This window comes from Tamandua tetradactyla, chromosome 2, assembly GCF_023851605.1.
Source record: "Tamandua tetradactyla isolate mTamTet1 chromosome 2, mTamTet1.pri, whole genome shotgun sequence".
Taxonomy (NCBI): domain Eukaryota; kingdom Metazoa; phylum Chordata; class Mammalia; order Pilosa; family Myrmecophagidae; genus Tamandua; species Tamandua tetradactyla.
The window spans coordinates 41,144,787-41,156,956 of NC_135328.1; the positions used below are offsets into that span (position 1 = coordinate 41,144,787).

The 12,170-nt window shown below is 42.3% G+C and overlaps 1 protein-coding gene across 7 annotated transcripts in view; it reads left to right on the plus strand.

Moving 5' to 3' along the window:
- ASTN2 (astrotactin 2) overlaps positions 1 to 11,478 on the plus strand; it is a 903,825-nt gene extending 892,347 nt beyond the window's left edge. For all 7 annotated transcript variants that reach the window (XM_077143577.1, XM_077143583.1, XM_077143589.1 and 4 more), the window contains one exon: positions 10,638 to 11,478. In XM_077143577.1, the coding sequence (XP_076999692.1) occupies positions 10,638 to 10,875 (238 nt within the window). In that variant the 3' untranslated portion in view covers positions 10,876 to 11,478. The remainder of the gene's footprint in view (positions 1 to 10,637) is intronic.
- Positions 11,479 to 12,170: the final 692 nt, after the last annotated feature.

Below are 12,170 nucleotides of genomic sequence, written 5' to 3' on the forward strand. Positions count from 1 at the left end.
AGGGGGAGGGGAGGTATTTGATATTATCAGGTCTTCATTCCGGAAAGACCCCTCTGACTGCAGTTGAAAGAATGGACTAGGCAAGGAGGCAGGGAGGCCCTAGTGGCTGCTTTGGTAATAATCCAGGAGAGACAGTTGGTGGCCTGGACCAGGGTGGCATTGGGCCATTGGAAAAAATTTGCTTGACTTGCTGAAATACTCGCTGGACAGCAGTCCAGGCTTCAGAAATCTTCAAAATGACCCTGTCAACTGGGCAAGGCAGGGTATATTTGGCATTCTATGGATGATGGGGAAATATAGGCCCTATGGGGCTAAGTGAGCTGGCCAGAGTTATAGAGAGTTTGATATGGAAGCTGGTTATTTTTGAGCTTCCCTGAGCCCTTACAATGCTCCCTGCAACAGTGTTCCAAGAATCTGAGTCCCTAGCAGAAAGAGATGAGAACTTGGTTAAAAGATAAAAGGGATCTTCCCCTGGGGGCAGGCCTTATCAGCTCTGTTGGGTCCTGGGCTATAATTTTCTCCCTCTCACATGAAAGGAAGGTTCGTTAGATTAAAGATTAAAAGAGGGCAGACAGGCAGGCAGAAGGATAGAGTCCCAGAGGAAAGCTGCAGTGTGAATCATTGCAGCTGCCATCTTGTCCATGGACAGGGAAAACCATTCTACATTTTGGGGCTTTCCCACAGGGCTCAGGGAGTTTAGGTGGAAGCTAAACCAGGGCTCCACTCCTGACTTTCTCTTTACAACCTGCTGGGACACTTTATGACCCTCTAGTACAGAAACCTCCTTGAATAGCCTGTCTGGCTGCCCACAGAAGCGGGGCATCCCACTCTGTAATGGACTGTGATAACCTATTAACCTCTGGTGAACCAGTCACCAGCCACTGTCCATGAACCCCCACCCATGTCACCTCAGTTCCTCCTTCTCTGCTCTTTCTAGCATCCTGGAGGGGATCTGAGTTTCTTCCAGCATCTCACATTGGCATGTGAGCAGAAATCAAGACAGCCGCAAACTAATCCATCCCAGCCCTGCTAATAAACTGATTGTGTGGGCTTGGGCTGTTCCCTATTCAAGTCCTCAATAACCTCACTAAAAAATGATCAGGATGGACTAAAGCAGTGGATTTTTTTTTTTCAATTTTGGCAGTGGAACACTCTTTTTCCTTGAAATAAACCCTAAAGAATTCCAGGTGTTGGAAGAAATGCCACCTTCTCAAGAATCCTCCAAAGTTCCACTAATTTACTTTATTGTGCATTCATGTTTTAATTTTCTGCATCATACTTACTAGTTTTAGTACCTTATGTTGCTTCTGAGTTTGTGTACTATCTCTCTTCCCCACTAAGGTGTAAATCATACAAAGTGATCTTTACATCCTATCCATTCTTGCAAGTAAGTGCTAAGTAATTGCTTGTTGAATAATTGGGTAATTGAATGAGCATGTGGTTGGAGGAGCAGCGCAGATGTGCTCAAACCCCACCTGTTGTATCTCCTCTTTAATTTCTCCCAACCCCAAGGGTCACTAGGTCTCCCTAAGGCTCCAAGTTTTAATTCAGTGAACTGCAAGGGCTTTTCTAGCTCAGAAACATTCTAAAAAGCACAATGTTCTTCCAAATATTGAGGAACTTGAAGAGACCTCTACTTTATTAATTTATTGATTCATTAATTCATTTAATGTATTTTCTGTGTGCCAGGCCCTGTGTTTGGGGTGGAAATTCTGCAGTGAACAAGACAGATCCCATCTTTACAATAGCATCTAGTGAGGAAAGGACTATTTATCAGGCAATTGCTATGGAATATGGAGCATGGTGCATGCTATAAAGGGAAGGCTGACTGTTTTAGAGCACTGCTTCTCAAACTTTAATGTGTATGTGAATCACTTAAGAACAAGTTTTAAAAAATACAAATTCTGATTCAGTATCTGGACTGGGTCTGAGATTCTGTGTTTATGCTTATGGTCCTGTTTGGAAAAGCACACTTTGAGTAACAAGGTTTGGGGTGCAGATAGCTGGAGCAGTTAATCTAGACCAAGAGGCAAGGAAGACTCTGTAGAGGAGAAAGTGAAATTTATGCCTGGAATCAAAGGATGAACAGGAGTTCTCCATGTGGAAGGAACAGCATGTGCGAAGACCTTAGGCAATGGGGTAAGGGAATATATTTCAGACAGTAAATTCAAATCTTTGGGATGAGAGAGTTCAGGTGAGATAAGAAAGAAAAAGAAAAAAAGAAAAGAAAAGACTGGAGAAGTCCACAGGGGTCAGATCATGCTGGGTCTCGTGAGCCTATTCAGGGGTTTTTCTTACTCCCAGAAGCCATATGAAGGTTCCAAACAGGGAAGCAATTTGGTAAATTTGCAAGTGTACAGCACATCAAAGTGTAAAGGAGACCAAGGAAGAGCCTTACCCTTGCCTATCCTGGGGCAAAGAGGCCAAGGGCTCAGTTTGTGCCACCCACTTGCTGTATGACCTTGAGCAAATTCCATCCCCATTCTGGACCCCATTTGTAACATGAAAGGGATGGATTCCAAAGTCCTTTCCAGCTCAAAATCAAGAAATGTTGTAGAGGCCAGAGAACAGGCATACCGTGAGCAACATTTCCTACTTAGCACATCCTGTTTCTCAGGGACCCAAGGTAGCTAGGATGATAAGAGCTTTTCCCAGGAGCTCTCTGAGGACTGATATCATGGGATGATCACTATTTGGATTATCTGGGCATATGACCAGCAAACCCCAAAATTGTTCTCAACTCTTCCCTGGATCTATGGTCTCATACCCCATACAATTTAGTGACAAGAGGGCATCTCTTGCCTCTGCATAATCTATCAGGCCCACAGCCTGGTTTCTATGACAACCACAGGTTACTGCGAACAGCTATTCAGAGAAGACCCACTGACACCCAGCTGATACAGCCATATGGTTTCTATTAAGACACTTGAAAAACTGAGCTCATAGGTGACCAGGGACCAGAACTTGCTCCATCCAGAGCATTCTTTACCACTCTTGGGTGTCTCAATCCTCTTAGTCATGTTTGTTTAAAAAGAGAGAATAAGGAGAAGAGAGCAGACCCTTGAAGAGATTTTGTTTCCATGAAGGTGATCTGTCTAGACTAGGGATGCTATATTTACTGTGCTATTCCCTCTTGCTTCCATGGCACACATTGCTAATAGATCATAGAAGGCATTGGCCTTGGTTCAGCCAGCCTGGCATCTTTCTCAACACAGCACAATAGCCCTTACAACGTGAAATGAGTTGGTGCACCCTATGAAATGTTGCTGTATCTCTAGTGAAAAGAAGCAAATCTAGAATGTCACTGTACTTTTTTTTTTTGAGTCCAAGACGGTTTTAGCATCTTCCCCTATATTATTTCTTGGATTAACTCTCTTGGAATTTCTAGGGCATTTAGAACAAGAGCAGAGTTAGGCTTCTTAGGTCTTATTCGTAGAGTCTATGGTGCACTTGTAGTATTTTCCCACATATTTTGAAATTTTTGGAATCAGGATATATCTCAAATGGATGTGGATATTAGTTGTTCTGTTATTTATTCTTTTCTTGAAAGGTTACTATTAAGTCAATGCATCTATTATAATTGAAGATATGTTAGAAAGGAGAAATACTGAATTCAACCTAACTCAAGGTTATTCTTCGCTCTCAATCAGTGTGGGGGACCAGGGGAGAAGGGAATGAAGAGAAAACAAAAGAACTGAGTTTCCATCTCAATTCTACCAACAAACACACTTGTGACTTTAGACAAGTTCCCATGGATCTGTTTCCTCACTGACGGTATAGAGAGGCTAGCATCCCAAACAGCTCCAAACTGTAATAGTTTGGGGTCAGTCATTCTTGCCATCAGAGAGGAATGAATCTTTGGGAAGATCTCATGGTCTCCTGTAAGGGAAGGATGTGGGGAGGAAGCAAATGCAAATGTTTTCATTGGTCACCTTACAAATCACATTTCAGAACTGATGTTGGGGATATTTGCCCAGGTGGCAATACTTAAGCTTCTGGCTTTCTGTTTGGCGGTCTGAGGCTAAAGCTTGATGAACTGCTGGGAAGATATTAAACCATGGCTTTATTGTACAAATTGAACACACCACTTTAAAGCGTGTGTGTGTGTGTGTATAATGCATCATTTAAAAATGGAAATACCTTTATTGCAATTTGTTCAAGAAGCAATTCTTGCTTGTTTTATAACTAAATAAAAAAGAAGTATATAAAATAGAAAGTACAAATTGGGTACTTCTGAACTCCATAATACCAACTCCACCCCAGAGATAAAATTGTTAATAGATTTAGATATAAAAATAAATATGGATAAAGATATGGCTATGGATAAGGATATGAATTTGCATCTGATCAGGGAGAGAGGTTGTGTAGCTTAAGGGTATACCTATATACCCTTAAGGTGTACCTATATACCCTTAAGGGTATACCTATATCTACAATCATATCCCCTTAGCTCTACATTTTATTCTGTTGTCTGGCTTTTTCCACTTACAGTGTACTGTACATGTCTTTTCCCACAGATGCATATGTAATGTATTTTGTCTTTTTGAAGGGTCCTTTAGCCATGCAATTATATGTATGTATTACATATTAATTTAGTCTTCTACTAAAGAAGAACTAAGTTTCTTCAGTGTTTTTACTACTGTAATTGAATCTGCATAATCCTTTGGCCCACTTATCTGATGATTTCTTTAGTTCACAAGTACAAATACTTTTGTGTCATTTCATTCCCTTTATCAACTCTTGCTAGTGAGCTGCTGTATTTTGAAAGCTAAGGTCTGAGAATGTCCTTAGCTCAAGCCAAGTTATTGTATTAATCCCCTCTTCTTACACAGTCAGGAGCTGGGCACCAAGGGAGCCATGCACCATCCAAAAACATCCTGGGAGACATTAATTGAGCACCTGTTATGGCTCAATCATTCACATCACATTTCATTCAGCTTTGGAGATTAAGCAACAGAGAATCAGAGGAATTAAGTAAATTGTTCAAGATTACACAGCTAATAAGTGTCAGAATCCTAGTTTCAACATTATGTCTTCTGAAATCAAACCAGTGTTTTGTCCTGTATACTACATTGAGTCCCAAAGATAAATAAATAGTTGAGACCTGAGAAAGTGTTATGTGACTCACAACAGAGAAATAAACAGGAATAAAGAGGAAAACATAATGTATGATAACTGGGAACATCTGGAGAAATTCCTGAAGAAGATGAAATTTCATCAAGACTCTGAAGTATGAATAGAACCTTAACAAATGTGGCCTCATCTCAGGAAGTCAGGGCTTAGGCAATTGTATAACACTAAGTTCAGTGCTCTTCAAATGTCATTACTCTGTAAAACAAGGCTGCAATTCCTTTTAGATTAAAGAGACAAATAAACAAACAACAAAAGCCTAGTCCAACTCCCACTACCATTAGACTCCTTTCTAAAGCATATTTGATTTGATCACTTCCAGAGGTGAGGAACCCACTGCCATTTGGAAGGACCTGTTCTATGCTTAGAGGAGTCTGGTTTCATATTTTTCTTAAGTAAAAATCTGCCTTCTGTTAATCTTAGAGTGGCTTCATCAATACACTTGGGTGCCTACAAACAGAGATGCGAGGCCTTGTTCTCTCACTCTTTTGCCCAGGTCAAATCACGTGACTGGCCTGAGACTCACTTTTACCACCTGTAGACTGGGAATAAAGTATGCACTGTAGAATTGTGGTGAGGAGTCTGTTTAAGATGATGTTGCACATAGACTGCTTCCAGCACACAGTAGGTACTTAATCAGTTGTGGTCATTCTTATTCTTGACCCTCAGTTTTTGCTCAACTTTTTTCAGTTACTAAAACAATATAGCCATGTACCTGAATTCCCCCTTTAGTGGACAAATTACATTACTGCTTTCAGCGCCTCCTCAGAAGGCTTGCTTTTGAGATGCCCTTCAACATCATGGTCTGGCTACAGTTCGTATGTGTCCCTCTTACCAGAAATGACTAGGGTGTTCCAGATAGGACCTGACCAGGGCAGCCTGGATGAAGTCATTACTACTTTCCTTAATTTGCTCTTTACAGTTCTGAAGGTTGTGCTCCAATTTTTTGGCAACCATGTCATGCCCTTGACTGTCATTAAGCTTGGGGTCAGCTAACACAGAGACATTTAAGCTCAACTCAAGGAGGCAGGGAGGAGGGAAAGAGGCTAACGGGAACATTTCCTTCCTTTCCTCTTTTTCTCCATCCTGATCCACCCTTAAAAATTAGGTCTTTGTCCTGTCACTGTGTCAACAGTTCACTGGGTAATGGTGCTGGGAAGAGAATAGTCGGTCAGAAATTCTACGATTCCTGGAAAAGTGATATCCAAGCCCAGTCCCTGAGAGTGGGAAAGGACCTCCTTCACAAGCCTTCCTATACCAATGTTCCCTGCTAGTACAATAAGTTAGTGGGCTATGTCCCTCCTTTGTCACTTGCTTCCTATCCTGGTGGGCCTGGGTCCTATGACCAATGAGGAAGATTTCATTTCTAGTATTTGAGAAAAGCGATCACTCTAACCTGCAATAAACCCCTCCAGGGATAGCTTGGTGCATGCCTAGCCTACAATTTATTTATTACCCAGCTCTTTTGATTTTGGACCTGCTCTTACACATACACCCCTCCTTACCAGCCTTTGAGTACCTTCAACTCTTCTCTCCATGGCTCCACCATCTGAGTTACCCTCTCTTTGTTATCTCAGTGCCAGCCAAGGTGCTGAGGCATTGTATATAGTGGAGAAAGAACAAGAGACATTTAAATCAACTGTCGCTGGTTTAGTTCCTCTTATGTGCCAGGTCCTGTACTGGATGCCGATGGTTGTTTTATCATTTCAGCCTAATAGCAGCTTTATAAGATCAGCATCACTAGTCCCATTTTAAAAGCACTGGAAAGGTGAAATGACTTGCCCTGATGGGCTGGGAAGTCTATTTTCTTTCTGTTACAATGTGCTTCTTTAAAACATTGCTAACATTTACTGAAAACAACTATTATTCCTGTTCTACTGATGCAAAAACTAAGAGTTAGTGACACAGAAGATCTTCTTCATAAGTCCCATAGTTGTTGAATAACAGAGCTAGGATTTGAATCTAGGACTCCAGAGCCATACACTGCGTCTCAACTCTGGGTAATCAGGAGCCCTTGTTCTAGTTTTGTCTTTGATACTAACTTGAGGTGTTTTCTCCCTCCTTAAGCCTTAGTTCCCCCGTCCATACAGAGGAAGGCTTGATCCAATGAGTTCCAAGATTTTCTCTGAGGAAATAGCTGGGCATTTGGCAACAAAGTGTTTAGATGGGAAATGAAGAAACTCCCCTTTCCAACCTCATTTTGCATTTATGGCCTATTTTTGTGACTCTCTGGACCAGAAAATCTCTCTTCACTGCCCAACGAATAAAAATACAGATAGCCCAGAATGACTTAGAAAAGTCTGGATTTCCCACCCAGTTTCCCATCTATTCTCTGTACTGGCCATTTCAAACAATTGGTGGATTATGCTTCTTCCAGCTTCTCTAACTTCGAAGGGGCTATTTCCTCTGCTATTGATTGATCTGAAAAACTCATTTCATCATTGAAGACCTACCTTAGCTATTACATCCTCTGGGAAGACATCTCTGAGCTCCAGAACTGATTAGGTGTCAACCTTATATACTCCCATCGCACACTGCATGTCCTCCAATCTCGCAGCACTCTGCTGCTGAATGAGAGACTGCTAACATTTGTGTCTGCCTCCTACTGCTGACTCATAAAGGCTCCTAAGACTTCTCCAAATCTGTCCCCTGTACCTGGTATACACAGGACACCTATTGAGGGTGAGGGTGAGGATGAGGATGATGGTAGTGGCTGTGATTATGACAATGATTCTATTTTCTAACATGTATCATGTGATAACTGTGGCCCAGACTCTTCTCTAAGAGATTTACATGTATTGACTTATGTAATCCTCACTACAATCCTATGAGGTAGGCAATAGGTTATGCTTTTTTATAGGTGAGTACACTGGTTCAGAAAGATTAGGAAGCTTTTTACAAGTACAGAGAGAAAATCACATTATGACCCCTAAGTACAATGATGGCAAACACACTTGGATAGGTCTTCTGCCTGGTTTCTTGCTGCCAATCCTGCCCAACCCACTCAATTAACCTTACAGCAGCCAAAAATGTCTTTTAACACTGGAGCTCCAAGCCTGTCACTTTCCTGTTTAAAACCCTTCAATAAACCGATTGGTCCTTAAGACAATGATAACAAATGGTATTTATTATAGATTCATGATTACTTGTTTAATTTTTAAAATAATGCTATGTGGTAGATACAGTTATCATTCCCATTGTATGGTGAAAGAAACTGAGACATAAGTGATTAAGTGATCTGCTCAAGATAATACTTGGCTAAACAGAGATTTGAACCCAAACACTCACTCAACCTAGTATGCTGCATCTTTAGCCTTTACAACCAATGTCCAAGTTTTAAAGCCTCAGTGGCCTAGCTCCTGCTTATTTCTTCTGTCTCATCCTACTGCTTCTTTATTCCTGTGCTGTGTTCCAGCCATAAATCCTCAGAACTCTCACGCAGTCTCTTAGCTCCATCATTTTACCTACGCTACTTCTTATGTTTACCTCAGTCTTGTTTGTTTTGAGACTCAACACCAGTGCCACTTCCATTAGGAAGTCCTTTCAGATACCCTCCATCCTATGTAGGCACCTGCTCTTATTTTCCCACTGCTCCCATGCCTTTCTCTATCATTGCTCTTGACTGAATTGGGAGTTGTACCATAATAAATGCTCAATAAATGAACAGTGAATGACTTTATCTCCTGTATCTTGACAATAGCCCCATTTTTCAATTGGGGAATCAGATTTAGAGATGTTAAGTAAATTTCCTAAGGACATTGAGCAAGAACTCAAACAAGGAGGGGTGAGAAATAACCTTCTCAGGCTCCTCTTGGGTTGGTGCTTGCCAAAGGAGAGAGGACTGTGGGTAGAGCAGTAACTTGAGTGTGATTATGAAGCTAGGAATTCTTGGCACCTCAGAAAATATTCCACCCAAGTGGTGAACTATACAAAGAGGACTTTTTGAAAGGCACCTCATAAATTGTGCCCACAAAATGTACACACATAAGCCTGGACCTTTACCAGCCTCCACACAGGTGTCTAGCACAGTCTTTCGTTTGTGGGGCCTGTCGTTGTAAAATACTTTCCTTTCCAGGGTCTCAGGGCATGTAGAGGGTAGCAGAAGAGAGCCTGTCCTTTAACCTGTCAGAGTTCCTGGGCATCTTGAAGATGTGGGCTTGTAGAGAAACATGATTTCCACATGGACAGATCTGAAGCTGATTGGTGCTGTGACCTGAGAAAAGGACGTTCCTTCTCCCACCCTAAGCCACAAGTTGCCACATCTTCAAAGAGAATAGATCAGACTAGATCAGTGGTTCTCAACTGGAGGTGATTTTGCCCCCCAGGTGACATTTAGCAATGTCTGGAGGCCTTTTTACTGTCTTGACTGGAGGGGTGCTATTGGCCCTCTGGTGGGTAGAGGCCCAGAATGCCTCTAATCAACCTACACGACAGCCCCACAAAAAAAGAATCATCCCACCCAAAATCACACCAAGAGTCCTGCTGTCAAGAAACCCTGGACTAAGGTTTATCAAAGATAGTTGTAGGCTTGACTTTCTATGCAGCCCTTATGTCTCCTCTTGAACCTTGATGCTGGGTAAAAAGGTCTCTAATGAGAACCACCGTCATACAGCAATTCTTCCTAAGACCTTGGTCCTTAGGCAGCATCGTAAGAATTCTCTGTACTAGTAGCTGTTATTTATTGAGAGCCTACTCTGCTCCAGGTTGAGTGCATTTTTCACGCTTAATCTCACAACCCACCTTGTGAGGGAAAGGCCATCATCACCATTTTAGAGTTGAGAAAAATTGACACCCAAAGACGTTCTGATTTGGGTACAGATATATTTATTTAGACTTTGACTAAAAGGAGAACAGAGGATAAGTTTTCCAAATTTCCTGAGTGGCACAGATAAGTATGAGAGAGACAGAGAACAAGGAGAACAGGATGGACAGTTCATAAAGGGGCTTGTGGGAGTTGATGCTTAGATTCCAATGACCAACTCCAGCACTTACTTGTTCTTTGACCTTGGTTAAGGCATGTCACCATTTCTCTGAGCCATGGGCTCCTCATGCATAACACGAAGATGCAAAGTACAATAATGCTGGGGCTATAGTGGAGATTAAATAAAATTTTTTAAATGTAAAGTATTCACCAAGTGTTTGGCACATCATAAGTGTCAGTACATTTTGGCTATCAGTTTGTCATAGTTTCATTAGAATTGTAATTCCTGTGTGCCCAGGTTCCCCAACCTGGTGACCCTAGTTCTCCTAGAGGACTCCCACATCCTAGAAGTGAAAATTCTAGGTCAAAGTTTCAATCACTTTCAGTTTTTACACATTCTACAGTTGTAGAAGACAGTTTCTAAGGTAATTTTTTAATAGGTGGCTAAAATAGCACACTCAGGTCAGGAATGGCTGGAAAATTGTTGGGGAAAAGAAGTCTTTGTCTGGGGAGCCCTATTCACTACCTCCCAGACCTAACTTTTACTTCGGAGCTTCCTTAATTGCTGTCTCCTCCTACCTTTCAGAAAAGCCCACCTGATCCTGCGGCGGCTGGAGAGGGTGAGCAAGCACTGCTCCAGCCTCCTGCGAAGCGCCTACATCCAGAGCCGTGTGGACACCGTGCCCTACCTTTTCTGCCGCAGCGAGGAGATCCGGCCTGCAGGCATGGTCTGGTACAGCATCCTCAAGGACACCAAAATCACATGCGAAGAGAAGATGGTGTCCATGGCTAGGAACACGTACGGGGAGTCCAAGGGCCGGTGAGGGAGGGCACTGCCGTCCATGAGCACAGAGACTCTCCATGGGAGGGAGAGCCATACACCTGTGGATCCTGGGGCCTGGGTGGGCTGGGGACAGCTGAGTATGGGCCTGGCAGATGATGCTCGCCAGCAAGGCCAAAGCAAACTTTTTCTCCCATGGATATAGGACAGAATACTTTGTAACCACTGAAATTATTCATTTTTCTCTATCTTTTATTTTTTCTAAGATATTATTTGACTTTATCAAAGTCTCCCCTTTTTAAAACTTTTCTTATGGATGGTGGATGATCTGGGAGCAAGAGCTTTCAGGTGGAGACCAGGCGGCCTTTCTTCTACTTCCTCCTTTGTGCAAAACTGAGTCTCTCTCCAGTCACAGGCCCATGGAGGAGACCTATGGAGGAACAGATTGACTTCTTCAGCATCAGGAAGGAATCCCCAAGAATTATGTTAAAGTGAGGACGCTTGGGTCTTTAGGACTTTTTTTTTTCTTCATTTTTTGGGGGACGTTATTGAATTTGCAGGACCCCTGTCTCTTCCTGCTCCCTGTGGGTCTGCCCAGCATCCCTGCAGGACTTTCCATGCATTAAAAATTCCTTTTGTCTCTCTTTCTGCTTGGGTGGTGTTTCTTACCAATGCACTGTGTTCTGAGAACCTCTTCATTCCCTCAGCAAATATTTATTGAATATCTATTGTGGGCTAGGCAACTGGCATGAGACTAAAGGGAGAAACTGACTGTCCTCAGCAAGCCTTTGGTTCAGTGAAGATTAGAAAGAACCAATCTGGTGGTTCTGGTTGTGGTAGGGGAAGAACAGAGGTTTTCTGAACTCATGCTGGGTCACCTGAGACAAACTAGAGGGATCCTACAATGCTTCCTTAAAAAGTTGCTATTTAAGCCCAAAGGATGAGGAGGACTAAGCCAGGCAGTGAGGTGGCAGGAATAGGATTTGCTCCTGCCTCAGGGGACACCATGATCAAAGACCCAGAGATAAGAGAAAATATAACCAATTCCAAGGTAGAAAACACTTTCATTATGAATAAAGATTGAAGTAGGAAGTAGCAAGAGGTGAGGCTGTGAGCTAGGCAGGGCCTTGGACATCTTGGATAAAAAGTTTGACATTATCCTGAAGCAAGTGGGAGCCACTGCAGAAATTTAACAAAGGAGAAAAATAATCAGCTTGCTATTTAGAAAAAAAATAACATTCCAGCTGCAGAGTAGAGGATGGCTTGGAAAGACCACAAAGAGAAGGTGACCTTGGTCATTTTCTAGGCAAGAGATAATGGTAGGTTGGATCTTTTGGT